Genomic DNA, 27,359 nt, shown 5'->3' with positions numbered 1-27,359 from the left:
ATGAATGTACCTGTGGATTATACCAGTGTCAGTGACTGGTTTTGCTCTTCCTTCCTTCTTCTATACCAGTGACGATTACCTTATGTGGACTATGCTGTCGACACGTGTGCTGCTGACACTGCACCTTAATCCCATGTACACCGCGCAGATTTGTATTATTCTTGAACGTTGTTTATTCCACGATCACGATGTGTAAGTACAGAATGAAATGTGCAGGAAATCCTACTGGTATTATACATATTAGACACTGTAAATTATATTGTGCTTAAAGAACATAGCACTTGACATTAAATTATACTTCATACTGTATACCAATGAGCTAGAGTACTGAGTGAAACCTGTTGCTTTATCTGCAGGCATTTGTGCAATCCAATATTGCTGCGGTTATACTTTTTTATACCTGCTTAACATGCATCCTGGGTGACTACTTTACTGGGATAGAGTCAGGGAATCACATTTGTGATATATGAAATGACCAATACAAATGCACTTCTACCAGATTTCAGTGCCTTATCAATGATGCTATCACACATATCATGAATACATTATGATAGGTGTGCTTGCAGATCCTTTTTTTTGTTTGCTCTTTTTTGCACTCTCTCTCTCTTTCTTTTAAAAATCTTTTTACGGTTTTATCATTATTATTGTTGTGTTATTATCTATGCTGCGTACCCCAATCTATGCTGTAAAATCCTCAGTTGGTGCCTGGACCCCATGTTGAGAAAAGGCTTCATATGTTCCAATGTTCAACGCCAAACACACAATTAAATAGTTAATCACGATTATTTGACAATTAATCGTCTACTTAAATTTGTAATTGTGACAGCCCTATCCTCGTCTCATATCCTCTGGTCACATCATGTGTCCAATACTGTATAATATTCTCTATGTGTGTATGTGTGTCTATATGTGGACTCTTCAGCCAGAGCCACAGGCTGCTGTTTTTGGCTGCTTCCGATAATAATGTGTAATTTACTAATTACTAAAGCTTTGAATGATGAAATAATCTGAGTGTTAACGATAGACTGAGCATAAAACAAGAATTGCATACATACATAATAGGAAATCAAACGCTTTTAATGACATTTCTGTCTTAACAGTGAAGCTGATGCATAATCAGCAATACATGGTTATTGATTTCTTTTTTAGTTAGACACGCAGTCTTTCACTCCAATATTTTGGCTATATCATTCATAATAAAACATAAGGGAGATACAACAGGAAACAAACAAATAAGATACTTTTAAAAACAATATACAATGATGTGATTCGGCAAATTCCGGCGAATCGTTTTTTACAAAAGTTGAAGTGCCCCCTAACATTACATTGATTGGTTCCGTTTTTAATTCCAACTAAAGTGACCCGTATTGAACATATAGAAAGACACATGAGTTCCACAGATAGGTGTATGGAGCCCTGCTGAACTGCTCTGAAGTGAGTTTTGACTTTTGACAATACAATTTTAACCACATGAATCCTTATTCTGGGGCAAAATGGCAGATCTACAATGCTTTGAGCTTGTAGATCGGCCATTTTTTGGTAAAGAGATCTGGTGCAGAGGGAGAAAAAGAGGGGGCCTAGTCTAGACCCCTGGGCAGTGGTGGAAAAAGTACTCAGATGTTTTACTTAAGTAAAAGTATCAATACTGCAATGTAGAAGTACTCCGTTACAAGTAAAAGTCCGGAATTAAAAATGTGCTTGAGTAAAAGTACAAAAGTATTGGTATCAAAATGAACTTAAAGTACCAAAAGCAAAAGTACTAAAATGTTTGAAAATAGCAGATCTACAAGCTCACAACGCGTCGCGATGCGACGCGTTGTGAGCTTGTAGATCGGCTATTTTCAAATAGCCTAGGTATAAAATAGGGCTAAAGTGGTTAATATATGTTTTATAATGTAATAATTTATATCTGCAAAGCAACTACTGTAGTAACTAAAGTTTTCAAATAATTGTAGTGGAGTAAAAGTACAATATTTGCCTCTGAGATGTAGTGGAGTAAAAGTAAAAGTATAGACAATTGGAAATACTCCAGTAAAGTAAAAGTACCTCAAAATTGTACTTAAGTACAGTACTTGAGTAAATGTACTTAGATACTTTACACCACTGACCCTGGGGGACTCCGGTTAACAAAGTACATAGGATTTAAGTGGTTAAAACGAGTTGACGTTAGTTTTTCCAATTACACCGTATCAGCTTTCAAAACAAAACAAAAAAACATCTAATCAATTCACTGTACAGTTATACAGTAAACACTATAGTACACTATCATACACTATGACAAACGCTCCTGCTGCGCTGAAAATAATTATGAATTTCAGCAAGACCTCTATAAACTACAGACCATCCAAATAGCTCAGTTCACATGCATTTGTAATAAGGTGTCGAGAAGCAACAAAAAGACCATTCCGTGTGCACAAACTAGGGCTGCAACTGTCAATCATTTATCGCATCGATTATTCTATCGATTACTTTTTCAAATAATCGAGAAGCATAGGTTTTTATATATCAACAACAAATCGATTAACCATTTAAGCTTCATATTTTACTTCGTCCCACAATGGTGTCATGCAGAAATAGTGAAAATAGCCGATCAAGCTGAGCTTGCAGGACTGCTATTTCCAAATTTTTCTTTCATTTTTGAAACCTTTTGCCCAAAAGCATTTTGCCAAAATGGGGATTGATTATTAATAGATTATTTTATTAAATTATCGATAATTTGTTACAATCGACTGAATTGATTAGTTTGATCAACCGTTGCCGCCGTAGTACAAATCAACGCAATCACTCAGTCTCACTGGAAGATCACTGGAACGTTATAAGTGTTGTGTGATTAATGTCAATATTTCTTCACACAAATGTGAATATTAGAACGTAGTGGTACAAAACAGCATAGTAAATAGTAGCAGACCATAGTAAAGGCTCTGCACTGTATTATACAACAGGTATTACATTGTGTCCCACAGCACAAAATATCTCGTCTTTACAGTTGTCTAGAATAACCAGATGCTACACATGAGCATTATTACACATGATACAGGCTGGATTTTGTTGCAGTAAAGTGACCAAAAAAAACAAACAAACAAACAAACAAAAAAGTTTGTAAAACACTTGGTGGTATAACTAATTAGGTAGGGACACTGCACTCGTTCCCTTCCAAAACAAAGAACAGCAGCTTACCATGCCATTCTGATGCAAGTTACTGTAAAAAGAACGGCTAGTGAATGCATCTGAAACAGCACAGTGTGGGACTGCTAGAGCTCTTTGTTATTTTCAGTCTGCCATCACACCAGTTTCCTTCTCTTCTGCTCATTAAAACCAGGAGAAAGGGGAGAAAGGCAAGGAGAATGTAATAAATTAATTACTAGTGGGCGGTTATAGTGTCAAACGTGACCCTTGACTGTCACACCTCACACGAGAGACAAATCACAAAATGACATTAAGGCATTGTTCTTGTTCAAATGTAGCCACACTGCTTGCTTATACACTGTTCTATAGTGGAAGGTAAACATTTGAATTTCAACATTTTGAAATGTTTTTGAAACATGATTGTAACGCGAGCAAACAATGCAAGATACGAAAAAGGGAAAAGGGATGTATAATGAAACACAAAAGAAACTAAATGTTTCTGTAAATAAAGATAAAAAATAAAAAACCGGGGGGCAGTTGAACATAATTTCAGTAATCATCCAAATCTATTGTAGTTTTAGTTTTGTTTCAGAATCCGTTATTGAACAAGATTCTTCAGGAAACTGCATCCATTCAAACCCCAGGATCAACATACTGTATAGGAACAGTCTGTTTATTATTATATTATCTGTATCAGCAATATACATCAACCACTCTTGCCTTTGAATGAATGGGCTTGGGTAACTAAGACATGTACTGTAGTAAGTACTGGGAGCCAACGCTAGGTGTAGCACTCCCCCTCAGCAATCCATCTCCCTGGTTGAAACGCCTTGTAATATGACGCCCTTGTCGCTTGGCTGACAGATAGATGTCTGTTGTGAATCACATGGACATACAGTATTTTTTTAGGAAAAGTGAACAAATCTTCTCTCATCCCTTTTCTGGCTGCAGCAGGCCCTCTCACACACTTGACCGCTACAGGGGTTGACACTAAGGTCTCAGAGGCACTTGCCCGTCGGGCAAGTCCAGGTCATGTTCTACTTGCCCACTTGCCCGAAAAGCAAATCTTCCATTATAAAATGATAGGTAAAGTTTGCACTTGTTGAACAAGTTAATGTTAAATTCAATCGATAACTGAGTGTTGACAGTCACTTTGAAAACAATGAGTGCAACTGCTAGTTGTAAAAAGGTAGCCAATAATATTTAATGAAGACGGAATGCACTTGCCCGTCTGGCAACCTGAAAGCAAACTCCACTTGCAACCGTTAGTGTCAACCCCTGCGCTATTATAAATGGCTAGGCGAGTGGAGAGCGTGAGGAATTCAAATGACTTGTATATAACACATTGACACTAAAAAGGAGGTGACAGAGCAAGTATAAACAAAAAAAGAGTCTTTACCACAGTTTACACAGCTGAATCCGGGGTCACTGGGATGGCAAAAAGGAAGTCCATGTGTCCTCTGAGATGCCACCATGCTTAAGCGGTCGAGCTGGCCCACTGCAGCAGAATCAACCGTGAAGCTGATTACTCCTCACTTACCCATCAAACGGTCCTATCGTCTTCCGGAGAGGGAGAGAGTACCCATCCCACCCCTCTCTCTCCCCCATGTCAGTCGGTCCGTCAACGCCCCTGTCTCTCAGTGTCTGAACCTGTAGGAGATGGGCAGGAGTAAGTTGTTCTTCTTGAGCGCCTGCACCCTGCTGAGCGTCTCCTCGTCCAACGCGATGTAGCAGCGCCGGGCGTAGTCCAGCAGCTTCTCCTTGGACGGGTCGAACTCGCCCACCTCGGCCACCTTCTCCGGCGCCACGAGCAGCAGCTCGGCGATGGGCGTGGTGGAGGCCACGGTGTTGCGGTCCACGCCGTGGATCTGGAAGGCCTTGGACATGTTCTTCAGCCGCTGGTAGGTCAGCAGGATCTTCTTGTAGCGGAACAGCACTCCCGCCGCGTCTTTCACTGCGTGGACGAGAGGGAGGGGTGAGCTAGGATTGTTAACCCATTAAGACCTGAGGCCGATTCTACGAATGCCTTCTAAATCAGTAGTTCTCACACTTTTTAGCCGCAGACCCCCATCTGAAAATGTTTTGTGCCAGTGACCCCCAGAAGAGAAGATATGTGTAAAAAAAAAAAACAATAGCAGATGTGAGCTTGTACATCTGCTATTTTTGAACTTTTGAACTACTGTTCCAAACCACTGTTCTAAATCCTAAGCGTTTTTTGAAAACGTATGTTGCTTTATAGCTAAAATGACACAGATGCTTTCTCAGCTTTAATGGACTGGATGAGTGTTGAAGAAATACTTAATTCAGAGATTTTTATAATGTCATTATCTACTCACCCCAGTGCCTGTTGAAACGTGGATACGGTTTCTTTGTCCGAACAACACAAAAGGAGTTTGTCAGCCAAACTTTAGCTTTCTCTAAGTAAGACAACTGAAGGTAATGGTGACCATTGAACAACAAAAATTACAACCAAATGACTCCATACAGCTTGTGCAACGCAATCCAAGTCTTCTTCTGAAGCCTGAGTGCAAACCGTTTTTGTGTCCGTTTAAAGCAGGGGTCTTCAACAGGGGGTCCGGGACCCCTAGGGGGTCCTCAGAGTTACGACAGGGGGTCAGCCAAATCTTTGTGTGATATGATTAACCACTTGAACCCTAGCATCCCTTTTCTGAGGAGAACTTTAGCCAACGCAAGGCGTTGTGAGCTTGTAGATCGGCTATTTTTGGCAAAGAGTTATAGGTGTGTAGAGGGGGAAAAATAGCAGCAAAAGTGTATCTGAATTTTATACGATATAGAGGGGGTCCCTGCTTCATCTCTCTCTCAGCTAGGGGGTCCGTGGCCTGAAAACGTTGAAGACCCCTGGTTTAAAGACTTATGCGTAGGAGTGTAAACATGGGGTGGAGATTTTACGTTTGTTTGGCTGGTCACCATTAACATCAGTTGTTTTGGAGAATGTTGTGCTAGCAAACTCCATGTGTGTTGTGTGGACAAAGTAACTTTATCTGTCATTCAACTTGCATAAGGGTGTATAGAAAAGGATTGATTCCTTCAACATAAGATATCACAGAGGCTGTTATCACTGGTACTGAATGAAAGTGAGGGCTAACATACTCCATTTTATAAAATGTAAAGAGGATGGGTTCAAATACTGTATTATAAAACAGTTGGTAATCTTGATTGTTACTGTTACTGTCATTTGCCCCCCCACCACCGCTCCACCTCTTTGTCGCTCCCTGGGAACTTGGAAGATCCGCCTCCTCTTCAGCGGATGGCGGTTGTTGTTGATGGCGTCCGACATCACTTCCTCCCCTGAGATGATCCCCTCCTCGTCCAGATAGTGGTCCTGATCCAGGTACTCATCAGATTCTCCCAGAAGTGAAAGAGAATCTGGAGAGGTGGGGTGACAAAGTATACATTAGGCTTAAGACTGTGTGTCCACCACTCAAGAGACATTGAGAGGTCCTGGGAGAAAAGCGCCTGAAAACCTAATCACGTGTATCTTGGGATCCAAAGTGGATCTCAGACTTCATGTGGCCAGTAGGGGTGTGCCGATACACTAATTTCATGATACGATACGATACACGATATTGGGCTCACGATATCGATACGATACGATACATGGCACTTTTTTATTATGAAAATACATGGGGGGGGGGGGGAAAGCTTATGAAATTATATGGGGGGGGGAAGCAAATGCAAACAAATACTTCTGTTTTTGCATTATTATTATTGCAAAAAAAAAAGTAAAAAATGCCAACACGATACATATCGTCACGAAAACGTATCGCGATATATATCGCAGGACGATATGTCGGCACACCCCTAGGCCAGCTGTGACATCAGTTATCAATTACATCAGTCGTCTATATGAGTATGACATATCTATGATGTATGACTAAAAATGTGGGTACGTTTCAGAACCCCATTGACTTCCATTAAACTTCTGCCTCCTCTACTGTGATGGGTCAGTTCAGTTCAAGTTTGTGAAAAGTGACATTGATGAGTGCAGCACCTCTCAGATTCTTAACTTGAAATGCTCTGAGGCATTCATATAAAAGAAAAGGTGGATCGCTTTATAAAGTCGCTCAGAAGTAGCTGCATAAGTGCTCCAGAACCTTTGAAAACAATTCAAAAAGATACTTGCATTCAGAAAAAGATGTGTAGTGGACACACAGGTTTACATTGCTTTGTCTTGGTTTCCTCTTAGTATCAAGGTTTAAGGCAGGTCAAAATGGTGGGTGTGTATCAGTGGTCATACCTGGACCTACGTTGCTGTGTACGCTCATGTCATTCATGGTTCCCCTGGTGCTGCTGCTGTTGTTGTTGCTGCTGCTAGCTGTGCTGATGGTGCTGGTGTGACCTGCCAGCAGGCCCTGGGACGGTGCGGAGCTGAACAAAGCGTTCATAGAGGCAATCTGATTGGCTATCGTGGTGGAGACGTGGTTTTTGGGAGGTGCCATGATCGTCGGACCGGGCCTCCGTTGGACGAACTGACGCGAGGGGAAATGCTGCATGTCCGACTTCTGTTGCTCTGTAAGGGAGAAAGGCTAAGTTCAAGTGGAAGATAGTGTTGATATCAACAGCACATTTTTATTCAGTTTTAGTCGTAGTATTTTGAAAATTCCATTTAGTTTTAGTCATATTTTAGTCATCTGAAATGTTTTACTGTTAGTCTAGTTTTAGTTGACTAAATATCATAAGATTATAGTCGACTAAATATACAGTTGATTTAGTCGACTAAAATGTATTTTGGCGGTGCCTTGATGGCGTCGTAATGGCTGATTTTACACTTGGTTGCATGCTGAAAATAGCCGATCTACAAGCTCACAGAGTGCAATACCTGTGACTTGTCTTTTAGTACTACGACTGGATTCTCCACTAGTCCCTCACTAACATTTTAGTCTAGTTTGTATTTGTTCACGAAATTGTCAATATATTTAGTCACCATAGCTTAGTTTTTATTTTGTTTTCATCAGTGAAAAACGGTAGTTGACGAACATTTTCATCATAGTTTTAGTCGACGAAATCAACACTGGTGGAAGACTTTGATGTACTCCATGAGACCTTTGGTTTATATACACAAATCACATCACAGTGTTAGGGTATTGAGTTGAAGATCCTATATGCAATGATGTGTAGCTGTACTCAAGCAGACCTGAACCCAAATATCTAAGAGTGAAATGGGATGAATGCAGTGCAATTAAGCACACAAATAATTGTCTTCACCAGCTGGCCGATCTTCCCCTCTTCTCGCTCTCCAGTTGAATCTCCTCGACTCATAGCCTGCAGAAAGATCCAACAACAAGAATTCAGAGTTTATTTTCGATCAAGTCAAAGATGTTTAGCAAAATGCCTATCAAACTGGGGGGGTCCTCGAAATTAAAACGGTTGAGAATGACTGCAGTAAATAAAGTGCTTTGTCCCCGCCGTTACTGTATTGTCCTCACATAACTGTGCACTGTCCTCACCGTTACTGTATTGGCTCTGTCCCTGTCCCTGTGTCTTGGTGGAGAAGATGAAGCGGTCCAGCTGGCAGCGGAGGAAGTCCCTCTCCTCCTCCAGGTCCTCGATGCGTTTCTGGAGCCACGAGTTCTTCTCCAGCGAGATCTGGAGCTGCGTCCGCAGGTTGGTGATCAGGATGTAGGAGCTGCTGGCCTGGGCGTGTCCGGTGGGCGGCGGCGACTCTGGAAAGAGAAACGGTTGCGCTTCGGTTATCGTTGCTGTAATCATCCTCCAGACATAAGCAATCGATTACACTATTGCTATAAATTTGCATTAATAATTTCTGAAAAGTCCAGTTACACTGAAATAGTGTAGCTATTCAGCATTTTCTTTTGTATGTTTTGGATGTTATAAATATTTTGTCCCACAAGGGCAAAGAGCTGTATATCTAGACCCTATTCCAAAGCTCATGTTAACAAAAATATATATTTACATTTTGCCTACATGTTACTGAATGAAATACCATCAATAATCCTGCACAATATTTCTGGTCTATGTGGGGCAGTGTTGAAAATCAGGGGTTTTCAACAAGTGGTCCAGGGACCACCAGTGGTCCTTGAGGGAGTACCAGGGGGTCCCCCAGCGAAATGAGTTAACATAGCGTCACAATCATTTTTAACCACTTAGCTTTGGCTATTCAAAAATAGCAGATATACAAGCTCATAGCGCGGCACCGAGTGCCGCGCTATGAGCTTGTAGATCTGCTATTTTTGAAAAACCTTGAAAAAGTGTGCATATCTTTGAACATTTATATTTTTTAAAGCGAAAATTAACTGATATCTTTGCTTCTGGGGGTCACTGGCACAAAACATTTTCAGATGATGGTCCGTGGCCAAATGTATATCTATTTAGGGGTCCTTGGCATGAAAAAGGTTGAAAACCACTGTTGTAAATGATAAGAATATCGTTGCTGTGGGTCAGAAGCCTCCAATCTCCATATTCTAACTGTTTGTGCTTATTCGTAATTTAATGTCCTACTTGATCATAATAAAATGTCTTTTTTATTATTTGAATTCTGAAAAGTAACAGTTTTGGACATATGAGGTTTCCACCTGACAGAGACGATAAGTAAAAAGTAATTGATGACATATTTGTATAGATTGGAACATTCACCATCAAAACTCTGATCATTCTGGTTGAAAAAGCCTTGTTGCTCAAAGTTGCTCTCCTCATATGGGAGGGATATTTCATAGGCGTCTTCGTTCTTTGGGGCTGAAGAAGAGAATGCATGTGTCACATTACAGAAGGATTATAAGGTCTTCTAAACATGTAAATAAATTGTTGCACAGCAGTGTCATGCAAAAAAATAATATATATGTAGCAGAGTTGTTAGCTTGTACAGTAGATCGGCTATTTTCACTTTTTAATATTTAGAATTTTGTTTTAAACTTTTCTTCTATAATGACTTCTATAATCCAAAACAGGGATTGATTATTCATCGATTTCATAAAATGACGGAATCATGGATGTTTAAAATGTAAAACAACGTTTAGAACTTAACAGCCCTAGAATCCCATGTGATGTATAGTACAGTATGTATCTGTCGTTCTTACTTTGTAAATGGAGTGATCCTGTGTTGGTTGCGTGGTTCTTGGATGTGGAGGCGATATCTGTCCTGTTTGCGTCCTCCATCTACACACAAACACACACGCACGCACGCGCACACACACACACACACACACACACACACACACACACACACACACACACACACACACACACACACACACACACACACACATAAATATATATGCTTGGATTGCTTTTAGAAAGTACTGATAATGGATAACTTGTATAGTTTTTATAAACTATACCCGAGCTTGGGGACATTTTGATCTGCAGCACATTGTGTCGACTTTGTGACACAAAAGCAGTGCGTTTGGTTTAAATACACACGTTGTGGAAATGTAGATGTATAGAGACATCAAGCCTCCATAAGAAATGAATGCACTCATGATAGATCATGATAAGATGAATTGCACTATTATTGACACTGTTTTTTTTTAGACTGTGATGTGCTTATTTATGATATTTGCCTTTTAGGGAATGTGGTAGGATATATGTAGGATTGTAGGATGTATACTGTATGTTTTTTCTGTCTTGTCTGTACTTTCTATCTTTTAAAATGCTGACCATGGGGGAGCTGAGCTCCAAAATGTTCCTATGCACTTGTGCAAATGGCAAATAAGTCTATTCAATGCTATTCTTCTCTCTCACACTCCTAACTTCCCAATGGACACAAATGAACGCCTAGCTTTAAGATCAGTGGTTCTTTTAAATGTCAAGGTCTCTCCCCTGTAACTCTGAGAGTGTACAAATGACGGGTCCATTTGGTTCCATTTGTACACTCTCAGAGTTACAGACCTGTTAAGGGTCCGTTTAGACCCTCCTAAAGGAACCCAGAGAGTCCCTGGATTTGAGAACCACTGATTTAGATGGACTCCTATGCAAGGAGTATAACAATGAACTATTATAGTGCATGTGTATGTACACAAAACAGTGCAAAACCGGGTTTCCAACAAGTAACAAACAAGTGTGTTGTGCACACACACAGCTCTATTATTACCCTGCCATTTAAAATGGACACGCTAGCATTTAGCCCCCAAATAAAAAACAATTATAACCACAAAACCTTACTAGTTAAAACATATTTAAATGTTGACGTTGTGTCATTAATAAAATAGGACCTCAGACAGACCACATTATGTTGTATTGTGTGTCGGCATACGTACCACTTTACAGTTGTAATAATAACTTATGTAATAAGACGTTATAACGCCGTCATATCTCCACTGGACCAATTTATCCGCTAGCTAACAAGCTAACAATAACAATTATTGCCAGTGTTGCCAGGTGCTGTGAGAGAAGTAAGTAACCGGGTCTATGAAAACAAGCCCAAAAGAAGCGATCTACAAGCTAGAATGTTTTTTGGAAAGATTTTCACAACCCAAATCTTGTATGGGGAGTTCCTGGCACAAATACATGTTACTATAAATTTATTATATTATTCATACATCATATTTATCATATTATTCATCATTCATTCATACATACATATTATTCATTCCTTGACATGAAATGTTTGAGAACCACTGGTTTAAACAACATTAGGAGAAAAAATAAAAAATAACCAACTACACTTTAGAAACAAACCCCCCCAAAACCGGGACCCACAACTTCCACAGGCAACTTTACAGAAAACCAAGCCCAAAGTAGCTTATAATAAGCGGACATGGCAACGCTGATTATTGCTTTCTTTTGCGTCACTTCCGGTTACAATTAACTTAGGGACAGAATTCATCCCCCCTGGCTTTAACTATATTCTTCATTTCGTGTTATTGTTGTTTCATTATATATGAATATTATATGTACTGAGACAGTACGTAAAAGCTATATTGCCATCATAGAAACATACTGTAATTTCATAAAAGTTATTGTTGGGACTGGGACTGGGTTAGTAGCTGCTTCATAGACTGTCTTGTGTATTTATATGATTGTATAATAAAAAGGTTTATTACATGTATGCAATAATGTACAGGGATCTCATTGTATTGGGGATCTCATTTGAAATAAGCCTTTGTGCTTTTATGGGCGATCCAGTAAGTTTAGAGGACCTTGTATTGTTAACTGTATACTTAAGTTCCATGTACTTTTTACATGTCTTTCTAAATAAAGTAGCCTACTTCAATCAATCAAACAGTCAACAACAGATCATATTAACCACTTTATAGACCCTAAATAACTTAACAAACTGGCTGGACAAACAGAGAACTGCTTGTGTTGTAATACATTAATGTTACCAATGGATGGCACTACGTACAGCTTGTACTTGGTCCGCCCTATTTTCAAATGTTCTGCCTCTTTCTTATTATTTGACAAATTTGGCCCATGTTTGGCCATGCACTTTTTATAGTGTAGTTTGTTGATTACTTTTGATGCTGTAATGGATTTTTTTTGTATTAAAAAGGTCTTAAAAGTCATTAAATTGTCACTTCACCGTCATCTGGGGACCGCCCACATACTTTTGGGGCAGACCATGGGGGTCCCGACCCACAGGTTGAGAACCACTGCATTACAGGACAGGTAAAACAGGTGTTGAGGTGTCGGGTGTCAGTGTGTGACTCATGGTGCTTCTAATCTAGTAGCTGCTGCGAGTACATTCAACTCAACATGATAAGACTGTCTTTGTAAACACAGATAAACATCAGCAACAACGTTCATGGTGAGTAGGATTGTGTGTTGGACATTGTTTTTAAAGAAACGTTGACTTTTTAGTGACAGAGATTTGTCTGTTTGTGTGATTTACTCTGGACTGAACTGAAGCCTACACGCTGAGAGACACACACACACACACACACACACACACACACACACACACACACACACACACACACACACACACACACACACACACACAGGTGTGGCACATGTTTGGACTGTAAATGAAAAGCTACACTGCAGCAGGAGGGAAATGTATTTGCCAGGGGAATTTGTGAAAACTGTGATTAATGATTAGTATTGAGTAGTGATAGTGATTAATTTCACAATAACTGGTATTCATAATAATTTATAATTTGCCTGGGGAATGAATACCTATTTTATGAGCATGATGATGGAACAGTACATTGAAAGATTACAGGTAGAGTGTCTGATCATCTGAAACTGGTCTGACTGAGTTAACATCATGTAAATTATGTCAATAAACAATAACTATAGTGTACAATCTATCACCAATGATTATATATCACCTATTATGTATGTACAGTCTATTCTATTGAGTATCGGCAGTGGATGTGAGACTGATATAGACTATGAAGTAGTCAGATCAGCCGGCCTACAGCAGTGTGTATCTGGATAATACTATGTGTATACTGTATGTACAGTCTATCATGAAATGTATAACGAGAAGGGCAGACTATACAGTCAATCAACAACGGTTACAACAGCTGTCCTTAACAGGCATCCGTACTGGGTCTGTACTCTGTAGTGTGTTCTGTACATCACATCACAGCATGTGCAAATGTGCTCGATGATGACCACCAGTGGCACAAAGGACTGTCACCGAAGGAGCCTGAAGAGCAACTCTCTGTCCCTTCCTGTAGAAGTCCTCAGAGTTGTCAGTCCAGTCCAGTTACAGTAGTCCTTCTCCCAGGAACTTGTATACCCTTCAGAGTGACAGTGTTGTCTAGCCAGACGATCAGAGATCTCTGCCTACAGATACTATGTCTGGGTGCTCTGGGGAAATCTACATTCTATGTAGGGGAATATGTCTCAATATGAAGTTATATAAATGATGTGTTATTTTTGTTACTTTTAGTAATTAGTCATCAGCTATTCTTTGTGTCTATCTCCAAATTGTTTCCACCCAGTGTTAGCCCCTACCTACATTTAATTGAAATATCACTAGACGTATTGGTAGGCAGAGATCTGGTTGGGCGGGCCTCTTTGTGCTCTCTTAAGTGTTGTCCAGTCTCCATTGTATTTGTGTCCTAAATGTTTGTCAACAACATGTCAGCATACATACAGTAAAAGCAGACAATACAATGGACAACGTTACTGTACATCAGATCGTTTCACTATTCAGTCTAAGCCGGGGGTCCGCAGAGTTGCTACAGGGGGTCCGCCAAATCTTTGTGTGATATGTTTTTTTTTTTTTTACATTAACCACTTGAACACTAGCATCCCTTTTTCTGAGAACTTTAGCCAAAAAAATAGCAGATCTACAAGCTGCGAGGCGTTGTGAGCATGTAGATCTGCTATTTTTTGGCAAAGAGGTATAGGTGTAGAGGGAAAAAATAGACCAAGTAAGCAAAAAAAGTATAATCTGAAACACAATTTTATACAATATAGAGGGGGTCCCTGCTTCATCTCTCTCTCAGCCAAGGGGTCCTTGGTCTGAAAACGTTGAAGACCCCTGGTCTAAGCCCTAATGTTGCTACATGTCTCTTTTTTTTACAAGCCATGGCGCCTCCAAAGTACGACGGCCTATCCCACTGTAAGCTGGCCCTGGCGTTCGCCGTGCTGATGGACCTGCTGGGGGTGGCGTCCCTGCTGCTGGGGGTCTTCGCCCCCCTGGAGATCCGAGGGAGAGACTTCGGGGACCTGCTGGTGTACTCGGGGGCTCTGCTGGTGCTGATGTCACTGGGAGGCTGGGTCATGTGGTACAGCGGCAACATAGAGGGACTGGGGTCCGCCAGGGAGCTAGGGGGAGCTGTGGGCGGCGCCATGGACCGCCTGGCCCGCAACCTGAGCCGCAGGATACGGCTGCCCAGGAGTCAAAGCAGCCCGTCCTAGAGAACGGGAGGGAGTGCCAGAGAAAACCTTTCAGAAGGAGAAGGCGTGCCAGCTGTCTTATTGCGCCCGGGGCAAAGGAGGATCAAACTGTCATTCCTGCCTCTCGCGAGACTTACTTTTTTTGGAGGGAAAAACAAACGGCTTGTTCAGCTGATCAACCAGTCAGCGCCATTCAGTGTGATTCATAATTAAGACTGCATACATGTAAACACCTCAGGGAGTTTGCTGCCTTTTATATTGATATGTGACATAAAATGTAGAGACTTTTACATTGTTACAATAGCAGTGCACACAAGCTTGTTGTATTACTGAATGAATGAACTGAATTAACATTATGAAGGTTATAGAGATGTATCTGCCATTTAAATTCTAATTGATTCCCTAAGAGGTATTTATTTAACTGTTGAGGAGCAACTGTGTGAGTGTACAGTATGTGATCACTATATTAACCACTGGGGATGGAATTAGAATAAAAATCATTGTCGACCATTCAATAGATTTTTAATGAAAATATTTACAAAATGTCACAATAGATTGTCTCTGCACCACGGGAGTTCACAAACTGTCAATCTCTCATAAATACTGCATACTGACTCTTCAGATGTTCTTTAAGTCTTTCCCTCACTTATTTTACAAATCAAAAGTAAACCAACATAAAACAAAATAAAAACAAAAAGGTGAGAAAGTATTTCATGAGAACAAAGAGAGCCAAAGAGCTGATTAAGAAAATAAATAATTTCGGAGGGGAAAAGAAAATCATAATGTAGGAGAATGGTATTCAAACACACATCAAACTGTTGCATAGAGATGGCAGTTAACGTGCAATGACAGGGAGGGCAGGACTTGAGTTAATACTCCAGGTAGAAGTGCATCAAACCACACTCCAGGTAGAAGTGCATCAAACCACACATCTTTAAGCCCCTGTCCAAGTAACAATACAATACTGCCTTTCAAACCTGAAGTGAACCTGAGAAAAATGTTAGTTAAATGACTAACTCCCGTAGGAACTAATGCATTGTTTGTATAGAAGTGGATGGTCCGTGTTTTAGTATTGTTAATGGGTGTAATGAATGTTATATCGTCTCTGTTGGGTCGAAACCTCCAAAGTCCAAAACTGTTACTTTTCAAATTCAAAAACAGCAAAAGTAGCAGATCTACAAGCTCAAAAGGTGCTGAACTGCTACTTTTAATGCTTTTGTGTGATGCTGTTGTATGATCAAGTAGGGTGTTAACCCATTTTGGGCGGGAACCCCTATTTGTAACTATACCTTTCAGGACGGGAACACCTTTTGGGGTTCTTGTTGCTAATGTACAGTATATAGCAACATACATTTGTTGTAGTTTTTCAGGAAACGTAGGTCAGGATTTTAGCGTTTTTAGAATCGGCCTCAGGTCTAAATGGGTTAATTTACGAAAAAAAACTAAAATATGGTGATAAGGTTTCTGCCCGACAGCAACGATATCTAAACCCCAGCCATGACACGTGACAGAGACCATTCTACAGCTGCCACTGTTATCCTGTGGCTTTACAAGTAAGCAAATACAGGCTCACTGCTTTGCTTAGGAGCATTTCAACTGGATCAGCCACCGATGCAGGAAATGAAAGTAGTGACTGCGATTTGCCTTTGTTTGCAGTACATACAGTAGACCAGATCAGTGGTTCTCAGCATGTGCACATGATTTTGGGGGGGTCCCCAGATGACAGTAAAGTGACAATTTAAGGACTTTAAAAGACCTTTTTAATACCTAATTATTACTATTACTGCATCAAAAGTAATAAACAAACTATACTATAAAAACTGGTCAAACATTGGTCAAATTGTCGAATAATATAAGAGGCGAAAATTGTGAAAATAGCCGATCTCCAAAAATAGCCGATCTACAAGCTCACAACGCCTCACATTGAGAGCTTGTAGATCTGCTATTTTCACAATATTTTTATCTGTGGAACCGAGTGAAACTAAATGTACTGCACTTACAGTTCCAATGCTTGTCAGGGTGGGGGGTCCCCAGTTCAAATATATTATTATTTTGGGGGGGTCGCTGCCTGAAAAAGGTTGAGAACCACTGGACTAGATGAGAAGACAGAAATGCTAAGAAACGGCTACCTATTCCAGTTCACAGTTAAAGACGGCGTCCACGCCAAGTACAGTACACACGGCCGTTCAAAGAAGTGCATAATGCACTGGTGCCAACTTGATGGTACTGTATGAAGGACCTTCTATTACCACTTCCTTTAAGTCCTACACCGTTGCTGTCGGGCAGAAACCTCTTAACTCCATATTTTAACTTTTTGTGTTTTTTCATAAATTAATGCCCTACTTGATCATACTACAGCGTCACACTGAAGCATCAAAAGTAGCAGATCCGCAAGCTCGAAACATGGCCCGGAGCGACGCGTTTTGAGCTTGTAGATCTGCTACTTTTGCTATTTTAGAATTTGAATCGTGAAAAGTAGTTTTGGACATATGAGGTTTCACCCGACAGAGACGATATACTTAGTCGAAGGACAAAATGCTAAAATAGCTTGTCTACAAACTCACAGCGCGTTGTGATGTGATGTGTTTTGAGCTTGTAGATGGGTCATTTTAGGAAAATGCTAAAACAACCTGAAAAAGACACGGTATGAGAGTTGTGCGACTGCATTGCGGTCGAACCATTAGTAATCCATTACAGTAGGAGGTATCAGGAGAACATAACGGTCGACGATACAAAAAGAAAGGCAGTGGCTCCTGAACCGACAGTGTCATACTCGCAATGCACTGTGGGAAAAAGCTAAACCCTAGTGTGCTGGCCTAAATTCAACATTAAATGGCTGTGTTTAGGCATCATAGGCAAGTTTGGTGTGATCAGGGTAAGGATCTGGGAAGAGTTGCTATTCAGACTGTGTGACCTAAAATTTGGATTTGGAGCTTGTAGTAATTGGGTACCAGCTCTGGCGCCACAACCTACAATTTACACATACTGTACATACTGTCCATACTGTATATATAAGTGGTACATAAGTCCAGTTCTAACTCGCAACAAACACTGTAAATCAGAATAAGGCACACAGGGTTATTCGCTGCGCTCTTTTACACAAATAATGGACACACTGCATGGAAGAATGAGAACGCTTCTAAATAGTTTAGAAAATCCAACATTCACTATCACGTTGAACACTGCACAGGCGTTGAGCACTGTATGAGAAAGGAGCTCTTCTTGCTACACGCTTGGCTCAGAGTGTGTGTGTGTGTGTGTGTGTGTGTGTGTGTGTGTGCGCGCGTGCGTGTGGAGGGGGCGCGCCTTTTCAGCTGTCATATTTGACTGAGAGACTAATGTTTTGTTACAACATACCATTTTGCTTCTTCAGGATAATATTCAAGAATTGTCAAAAATAGAAATACAGGACAGAATAATGCATGATGTATAAGTTCTCTAATGTATGTGTGCGGTATGTTTGATTAAAAGTGAGCCATTGCTCTCCTCTGTAATGCCATTTTGTTCCATGCTTGTTTAGTGACCGTCTTGACAAGAGAATGCCTGATCATCCAAAAGGTAAACAAACGGCTGCTGTCAGAGGGCGGGGCTGGGCACAGAGGGGGAGGGGCTCTGCCAGATGATCATGTGACTGCGGTCAGAGCGCTGAGGTGTCGCCTGGGAGGACTCGGTCGACGGGTCATCTGATGATGCGTCATCTCCTGGAAGAGAGAGGGTGGATTGGTTAGGTACCTTTCATTAAACCTATTAAGACCTGGAACTGTCATTTTTAGATTTGAGCTAAAAAGCATTATTTTACACTTTGGGCTATTCAAAAATAGCAGATATACAAGCTCTTAGCGCGGCACCGAGTGCCGCGCTACAAGCTTGTAGATCTGCTATTTATGAAAATTTGTGAAAATGTGTGCAAATCTTTGAATATATATATATTTTTTTAAAGCGAACATTTTTAACTCAAATCTTTTCTTCTGGGGGGTCCCTGGAACAACATATTTTGATGGGGGTCCGCGGCCAAATAAAATTGTATTCAGTCAGGTGTCCTTGAATTGCTTTGAAATGTGCCATCATGGATTAAAGATAAATAGAAATATTTTGTTAGGCCAAGTACAAATCTGCAATTTCTGAAACAGTGGGAAAGGACCCCCCTGCACTAGCACTGTGTTTCCTAAACTATTAGCACAATATGTAGAATTATGATGTTTAGTATTATTCTAAATCTACATAGTTGAAGAAATGGCAGATCGAGGCTTTAACCTTTGCTTTTTATGAAATATCCCAGACCATTAGGATTTCATGGAAGCTGCTTCTGAACATGTATTCTATAGCTAGTTTGACCACTTCAAATTCTCTTAAATCTTAAAATAACTAATAACCGAAAACAGATGATCTACAAGATCACAACATGTGAGCTTGTAGATCGGTTATTGTCAGTGCGCAACATGCTTCGATCTGGCTTCATGGAATCCAAATGACTGAAAATAAAGCAGTAACTAAGGTCCTTGAGATCCCCTGGTACTGCTTGTTTTTGTTAAATAGTGTGTATTTTAGGTATTAAAAAGGTCTTTTAAAGTCCTTAAATTGTCACTTTACTGTCATCTGGGGACCCCTCCCCCAAAATCCTGTGGGGACCAACCTGGGGGTCCCGACCCACAAGCTGAGAACCACTGATCTAGTCTACTGTGTATGTACAGCTATAAAATAGCTATATTCTGATAGCAATCATTGACGTTTGTTCAGTAACAGGGGTCACCCTGTCTCTCCAGCTCTTTAGTAAATAGAAAATTCATTTTCAGGTTGGAATACCAATTTCATCCATTCAGGAGAAAGAACGCATATGCAAGGCGGTATCCATGTGTGTGTGTATGCGTATATATGTAGAAAAGCAGCCATACTAATGGTTCTTGAGGACCAGGATTGGTGCCTCTGATCTAAAACATCAGACAGAATTTTAAAGGGCCATTTATCAAAGTATCAAATAATAAAACATACCAAATACACAGCTTAATTATTTATGCCTCTGCCAAACTGAAGACAGTGATGAACATCTCGGACCGGCATCGACTAGCAAAACTACGGTGAAATCATCTTTTTACACTCAGAGGGTGCTATCACGACCCTGAACTCACCGATGCGAAAGTTGATGTAGCCCTCTCCTCCACTGAGGATGAGCTGAGAGGTAGTGACAGGGCCTCCACCAGAGGTCAGTAGACAGTCTGTTGAACAAAGACATTACTATTGCTATTTAACCCATTAATACTGAGAATGTGTAGTAATGGTCTGTGTAACCACTAACCATTATTTTATACTTTGGCTATTCAAAAATAGAGGCACCGAGAGTTTGTAGATCTGCTATTTTTGAAAAATCATGAATTATTTAGCAAATCTTTAAATATATATATATATTTACAAATTATTATTTTTTCAAACTCAAATCTTTGCTTCTGGAGGGTTCCTGGAACAACATATTTTGAGATGGGGGTCCGCGGCCAAATACATATCATTTTGTAAAAAACTTTTGTACATTTATAGAATCCCCAGAAGCAAAGATTTACAAGAGTAAAGAAGATTTACTCAAAGATTTGCACACATTTTCATGATTTTTCAAAAAATAGCAGATCTACAAGCTCATAGCGCTGCACTATGGGCTTGTATATCTGCTATCTTTGAATAGCCAAAGTGTAAGATAATGGTTAAAGTGGTTAAAATCTAAAGTGACGCTTTTTTTTAGATGCTTTCTCAACTTTGAAGGACTTCTCAGTCAGTAAACATGCAAGCACCGCAAACTATTAAAGGATGTAAAAAGGAGTTTACTTTGGCAACTCTGATGGTACTGACATGTACCTATGCCCTACTGCATCACTGCTGTACTGATAATCACCTTAAGAATGCTTTCTCTGGTACTGTAACTATAACACTGTAGATCACCATCACAGTAGAGATCTTCACAGGTCCACTCCAACTGAAAGTACCAGAGACCTGTACGGGTTCATGTCCGTGTTGTATTATGTGCTTAGGGAGTAGGGAAGAGCTGTGTAAGTTGTGTGATTAGGCTGACCCAGGATCAGATTACTGCAGTGCAAAATAAGGGGGAAGTGGTTGAGCTGCGCTGAGTTCAGTGAGTTGAGAGGTGGATCAAAGGTGCGATCATGGATTCTGTCTTCATCGAGGTGAAAACATGCAATTTGATTTAATTTTTTCTTATTGTAGACTGCTATGTAGTTGCTATATTCCATTATGGAGTAACCTATAACTGCCCTCTGCTGATAGAGCGACAATAAGAATTGTAATTATTAGGTCATGTTCATAATATAAAACCCAACGACAGGGTTGGTTCTGTAATATCTCGGAACAAATTGGATGTCGGAACACATTTCACGGGTCCATTAGGGTTTGCGTGCATCATTTTGGACACTGTGAAGACCTCTACATCACAGTGCAGCCTACATAAGCCTTTTCAAAGTATTTATGTGTTGCGTGAGCAACTTCCTTACCAGGGGCGGCCATAATGAATCTTACAGCTTGCCTGTGTCCATGGTAACACAGCTGGGCTGAGGCCATTGAGCAGTACGGGATGGAGACGGACTCTGAGGCTGTGGATACGACACATTTTTTCATTAGGAACACATTTATTTAGCAGATAAATCTTATTTTATTTTAGTTTCTTACTATTTACTGTAACTGTGTTATTCCGCAGTCAACTCACTTATTGACAAAGGAACGGAGAAAATGGCTCCACTTCCTGTGCCCACCCACAGGCGGCTCGAGATGATTGTGAGAGATGAGATCTGGAGAGGGGACAGAGTGAGGAAGGCTGGGCCTGGACAGACGGAGAGAAAGACAAACAAGTGGTAACCATAAACATTTCTAGCCAGGCACTCCTCAAAATGCTTTGTTTTTTTTTCTTGCCTCTGATGATATATTTGCATCAATGGTGGGAACATGGCTTAAGCACATTCCTAGACCTTATGTCAGTAGGATTATCCTTCATATGCTAGCAGCCAATGGCATTACATGTCAAACAAAGGGCTAAGTAAGGGAAACACCGTCAACTCTACTACTCAGGGTTCAATTTGAAAAATAGATAAATAATATGAATAATTGGTACATTCTCTTACCCACTTAAGCCCTACATACTTTGTTGTACGACAAATAGCATCACGACTTGTAGATTGGCTATTTTTGCTCTTTTTGAAAGACAAAATAAATAGATTGTGACATTTTTTGAAATCCTGAGAACATCTACTCAAAATAGGGACATCAGGGTTAACGTAATTAACATAAATGTGTAATATTTCATCATATTTTATATGTTGGCTATAAAAAATAGCAGATCTACAACCTCGCAGCGCGGGATGAAGTGACGCACCGCTTGTACATCTGCTATTTTTGAACAAAAGTATTAGGATTTATTTTAACACAAATCTTCTCTTCTGGGGGGTCCCTGGCATGAAGCAGGTAAAACATGCCCCTCCCCATCCCCTCACCTAGGGTTTTAATGACCAGAGGAGTCACGTCCACCTGCTGCAGTGGTCGTCCCGTGGCCCAATCAAACAGCCTGAGGGTCGGGTCCAGCCGACAGGAAACCCAAACGCCACTTCCTCCAGCACACAGGAAGCGCACCTGCTGCTCACTGCGCTCAGACACTGAGACTGTCAGCTGTGGAAGGTATAAGGCGGCAAGGAATAAAAGAATAAGGCATTTGTCATTTCTCTCACCAAAGGCTAGACAAAGTGATGACGTTTTCTGGAAAGGATACCTCAGTTATTCATATTGCTACAGTACACTAGTAACACTACATTGAATATCGTTGTTGTCTTCTTGTGTTTTCGTAAATTAACGCCCTACTTCAGGGGTCTTCAACCGGTGGACCTTGAGGGAGTACCAGGGGGTCCCCAGAGAAAATAGTTAACATAGCGTCACAATCACTTTTAACCGCTTAGCCTTGGCTATTCAAAAATAGCAGATATACAAGCTCATAGCGCGGCACAGCTTGTAGATCTGCTATTTTTGAAAAACCTTGAAAAAGTGTGCATATCTTTGAATATTTATATTTTTTAAAGAGAAAATTAACTGATATCTTTGCTTCTGGGGGTCCCTGGCACAAAACATTTTCAGATCATGGGGTCCGCGGTCAAATGTGTATCAATTTAGGGGTCCTTGGCATGAAAAAGGTTGAAAACCACTGCCCTACTTGATCATACTACAGCGTCACACAAAAGTATCAAAAGTAGCAGATCCGTAAGCTCGAAGCGCAGCGCCAAGCGACGCATTTCGAGCTTGTAGATCTGCTACTTTTTCTGTTTTTGAATTTGAATCCTGAAAAGTAACAGTTTTGGACATATGAGGTTTCCACCAGCCGCAGACGATATTGTATATAGTATAAACCTTTAAATCATATGATATCTTATCTTATAATTTGAGTCAAACAGTTGTAAATAATTGAGATGTTTCTATACGTCTGTTATCGGGTGTAAATGCACCAACCCTTTACGAGACAGGTTTGTCACATTGAGCAAACATACCTGGCAATAAAGTGCATTCTGTTCACCTCTCACCTCAACTTTCTGGTTCTCTATGTCGACCACGTGAACTCGGTTCCAGTAGCCCACCCACAGCCGGCTGGCTTTCGCTAGGCAACAGCGAATGGGCTGCAAGGGGGTGGTTCCAAGAGGCATCACCTTGTGTGACTGTAGGTCCCATCCACCTGTCAATCGCAAGACTGAGATGTCAATTCTTTTTGCATTTTACTCTGGGGGGGGGGGGGGGGAGGGGAGATTAACTGGCCCCATGCTCACAGGAATACAGGGTTTGGACATGCATTCAGCCCTCCACTTCCAGGTGCACCAATGTTTTCATTCGCACTAACAATATTTCTCCACGGAAAACTAACACCACTTCTCCCAAAGAACATGGATGGTTTTGGTTATAAGCCCACTTGTTTCTATGATGAAAGAGCAAGTTAAAATGTGAATATCTTTCTGTGGTTTTCTCGGCTTCGAGGACGCTATTGTTAAATGAGTTTCGGTTTGTTTTCAGTGGGACATCAAACTGAACTGAACGGACAACACATACACAAACTGTAGCAAATGATGCAAGATAGTGAGGAAGAGGAACAGCATTAATGCATACAGACATAGAACACACACACAGGCTCAAATCTTATTATTGCATGACGGTGCTGCTGGCTGACAACATCTGATCTTGGTGTTGCATATAAATTAGGCAATAGGCTGTGATTTGATTTTTTAAATTGATTTATGAAAAACCTTTGAAAATGTTGGATTTTTTTTCTTTTGAAATAATATATTTATTTTTTTAAATGTAGGGAATGGAAAAATATTGATTTACTCGCAACTCATAAAAATTGGTCCGCAACCCAGACAGTGGAGAACATGAGATACAAGAACTACTACAGTAGCTGCACTTGTTTGTCATGTTTGAGCAAAGCGTGCAAACATTACACGTGAAGAGAGGCACTAACTACTTAAAGCCTACTTAAAGAAACAAAGAAATTGTGTCACAATTGTGAGGTTGTAGATCTGCTATTTCCGCTCTTTTAGGATTTTGTTTAGAATTCTTTTTAAACCTTTTTTTTTTGCCTATAATGACATGTCCAAAACAGGGACGTCAGGTTGAAAGTGGTTAAACGTACCTCCATTGTGAGAGAAGAATGCTAACGTCCCATCACCTAAACCAGCTATGACTTGACCCTGGGAGTACCTAGAAGATTGAGATAATATGAGAGTCAAGAGAAAATGTCTAATATGCCAACAACTCATACAATTCAAGCATGGCCAACACAAAACAACATCACTGGGAAAGAGACTATAGAATATAGACATCTAAACCTTTTTTCCCACCATGGCATTACAGTACTTGTAGCATTGTGTAATCACTTTATCATTTCACAGTGTTGTATACGGCTTTATATAGAGAGTTCCTTAATATAGAGTAGCACTGTATGAGATCCAAGTAACCTGAGAGACATGTATTATTATTAATATTTGGATGAAGCATCCCGTGCTGAGTTATGGTGTGTCAACACTTTGGAATAACTTTAGAACTTTGTGTCACAACAAAAGGATTATTATTTTTGGAAGCATGCAGGTCAAGTTACTACATGATGTCACTGGTTAAAGTGTTGCAACAGCATGGTTGGTACTGTACAGTAGCTTAGCATCAGGTCTGAGACCGATAGCGCAGAACAACTCACATGAGCGAGTGAACTCCCTCAGAGAGAGACACAGACTGCAAACAGCGCCTCCTGCCTGTGGAGGCGGAGTGGACCGACACACTGAGAGACAAGGGAGAGAAACGTTAAACTTGATTAACAACCCATTAAGACCTGAGGCAATTCAAAAATCTAAATCCTAACAGTTTAAAAAAAACATTTTTTTTTAAAAATCACGTTTTTTCAAAAATAGCGGATCTACAAGCTCATAGCGCGGCACTCGGTGCCGCGCTATGAGCTTGTATATCTGCTATTTTTGAATAGCCCAAAGAAACCTAAAGTGACACAGATGCGTTCCAGGTCTTAGTGGGTGAATTGTCTCAGAGGAACCACACAAAGGAAAATGTAGTGAATTCTCCACTACACCAACTCAATGCACACACATTCACATACGTACGAAAGAAAGAAAGCAAGGAAGACAGAAAGAATGCTTTAGAGAGCAGGGGTCTTCAATGGTTTTCAGACCAAGGACCCCCTTAGCTGAGACAGAGATGCAGCAGGGACCCCCTACTACACATTGTATAAAATTGTGTTGCAGATTAACCTTTTTCATAGATTTCATAGATTCAGCTTCATAGACTTGTTTGACAGCACCATCATCAGTGGTCTGCTATTTTTTCCCTCCAAACCTCTTTGCTGAAAATAGACGATCTACAAGCTCACAACGCCTCGCAGCGCGAGGCGTTGTGAGCTTGTAGATCTGCTATTTTTGGCTTAAGTTCCCCTCAGAATAGGGACGCTAGGGTTCACGTGGTTAATGTAAAAACAAATATCCTATAACACAAAGATTAGGCAGCCCCCCCTGTGGTAACTCTGGGGACCCCTCGGGGTCACGGAAACCCCCGGTTGAAGACCCACGCTTTAGAGAAAGAAAGAAAAAAAACTGAAAAAGGAAACCCAAGAAAGAAAAATAAGAGACAGAAGGAAGGAAAGAAAGAAAGAAATCCAAACAAAGTGTCGTGTGTGTTGTGGCATTGCTTATTCAGCAGTTACAGTACCTTCCTTCCTGAGTTCCAATCCACACTGTTCCTGGGGTGTCACCTGACAAGCAGAGCAGAGCACAGAGTTACAGCCTTACACAGTCTAATGCCTGTTCATTCTACGTCAGTGCTTATCAAACATTCAAACATTTTGTCTCTTATCTCAGGTACTTTGTAAATATGTAGATAACTTGTTTTTTGGCCTTCTATTGTTTCTCTTGTTGATCTCCTTCCCACTTGCCCCCTACCCCTCTTCTTCTTCTCTCTCCCCACTCTTCTTTCTACGGAATCTAACGTTGCGATGGGAGTGATGTACAAAAACGAATTTCACCCACTTTTTTACCTTGTAAACCTTTGATGTGACAATAAACCTGATTCTGATTCTGATTCTGATGTCTCAACAACCCCCAATGTGTTTGGCCACGGACCCCCTTCATTTTTGAGTGGTGCCAACCACTCCTACATTTGACTTTGTCCGTGTGTCCGTATGTCCGTATGTCCGTCCGTATGTTTGAGCACGGCTGATTGGTCAAGCTTCACGTGACACGTGACAATATGTTGTCACGTGTCACGTGACAACATATTGTTGCTGATTGTTGCGGATGCAACCAGTTACACTTTCAAAGGCACCACTCTCTTCACACTGGGTGTCATTTTTTCTAAAATATCAGATCTACAAGTAGATCTTGTAGATCTGCCATTTTTGAATAGCTAAGGTATACAATAGGGTTCAAGTGGGTCAACATATTTTGGTACTAATATTAACTCATTTTGCTGGGGACCCCCTGAAACCCCCCCTCAAGGACCCCCTGGGGGTTCCGTGACCCACATTGAGAGCCAGTGTTCTAGATGGCCTCTCAGGTTAATAAAATGTACAGAAAAGGCAGTTCTGGCTGTGTTTGCCCACTGCCAGCGATTTAGTGTTTTTTATAACTAAAATTCACTTTTTTTTTTTCATTATGATCGCCAATCGTTCCTAAACACACCCGCGATACTTGCACGCCGCTCAGACAACAAACATTCTGACGGAGGCGGAGTCTCTCTCCTTCAGCCCAGTGTAAAAACCCCATGTATCGCCATGTGAACGGTCGAATCACTTACTTTTTTCACCTCGCTACAGACCTCGCTAAATCCCTTATGATCGCGTGTTCAATTGTTTGTAGACACACAGGGTAGTTGTGTGAGTGGCCCAGAGAAGACATTTTCAATCGGCGACATTCCATTTTGAAGTAGTAGCAGTTTCTAAA

At 40.7% G+C, this 27,359-nt stretch overlaps 3 protein-coding genes across 4 annotated transcripts in view; 1 reads left to right on the top strand and 2 right to left on the bottom strand.

The window, feature by feature from the left end:
- Positions 1-1,863: 1,863 nt before the first annotated feature.
- On the bottom strand, positions 1,864-11,482 carry ccdc106a (coiled-coil domain containing 106a). Its single transcript, XM_084049144.1, has 8 exons — positions 11,361-11,482; positions 10,182-10,260; positions 9,742-9,840; positions 8,595-8,810; positions 8,353-8,409; positions 7,385-7,657; positions 6,346-6,513; positions 1,864-5,080 (listed from the first exon to the last, which is right to left on the bottom strand). Exons 2-8 carry the CDS (start codon positions 10,258-10,260, stop codon positions 4,764-4,766), a joined length of 1,209 nt encoding a protein of 402 aa, XP_083905270.1. The 5' UTR covers positions 11,361-11,482; the 3' UTR covers positions 1,864-4,763.
- A 1,235-nt stretch (positions 11,483-12,717) lies between these two features.
- Positions 12,718-14,926, top strand: LOC311042405 (transmembrane protein 238-like). The gene is made up of 2 exons (XM_084053104.1): positions 12,718-12,850; positions 14,588-14,926. Exon 2 carries the CDS (start codon positions 14,590-14,592, stop codon positions 14,920-14,922), a length of 333 nt encoding a protein of 110 aa, XP_083909230.1. The 5' UTR covers positions 12,718-12,850; positions 14,588-14,589; the 3' UTR covers positions 14,923-14,926.
- Positions 14,927-18,462: 3,536 nt separating this feature from the next.
- LOC311042404 (C-Jun-amino-terminal kinase-interacting protein 4) overlaps positions 18,463-27,359 on the bottom strand; it is a 33,737-nt gene continuing 24,840 nt past the window's right edge. For both annotated transcript variants that reach the window (XM_084053102.1, XM_084053103.1), the window contains exons 20-28: positions 26,131-26,173; positions 25,115-25,195; positions 24,554-24,621; positions 23,457-23,605; positions 22,386-22,557; positions 21,605-21,718; positions 21,393-21,491; positions 20,028-20,114; positions 18,463-18,602 (exon numbers count right to left, since the gene is read on the bottom strand). In XM_084053102.1, the coding sequence (XP_083909228.1) occupies positions 18,478-18,602; positions 20,028-20,114; positions 21,393-21,491; positions 21,605-21,718; positions 22,386-22,557; positions 23,457-23,605; positions 24,554-24,621; positions 25,115-25,195; positions 26,131-26,173 (938 nt within the window). In that variant the 3' untranslated portion in view covers positions 18,463-18,477. The remainder of the gene's footprint in view (positions 18,603-20,027; positions 20,115-21,392; positions 21,492-21,604; positions 21,719-22,385; positions 22,558-23,456; positions 23,606-24,553; positions 24,622-25,114; positions 25,196-26,130; positions 26,174-27,359) is intronic.

This window comes from Gymnoscopelus microlampas (assembly GCF_963454915.1).
Source record: "Gymnoscopelus microlampas genome assembly, chromosome: 3".
In the NCBI taxonomy this organism is placed as follows: domain Eukaryota; kingdom Metazoa; phylum Chordata; class Actinopteri; order Myctophiformes; family Myctophidae; genus Gymnoscopelus; species Gymnoscopelus microlampas.
The sequence above is the reverse complement of the archived record's forward strand: the minus strand, read 5'-3'. Positions and strand labels throughout refer to the sequence as shown.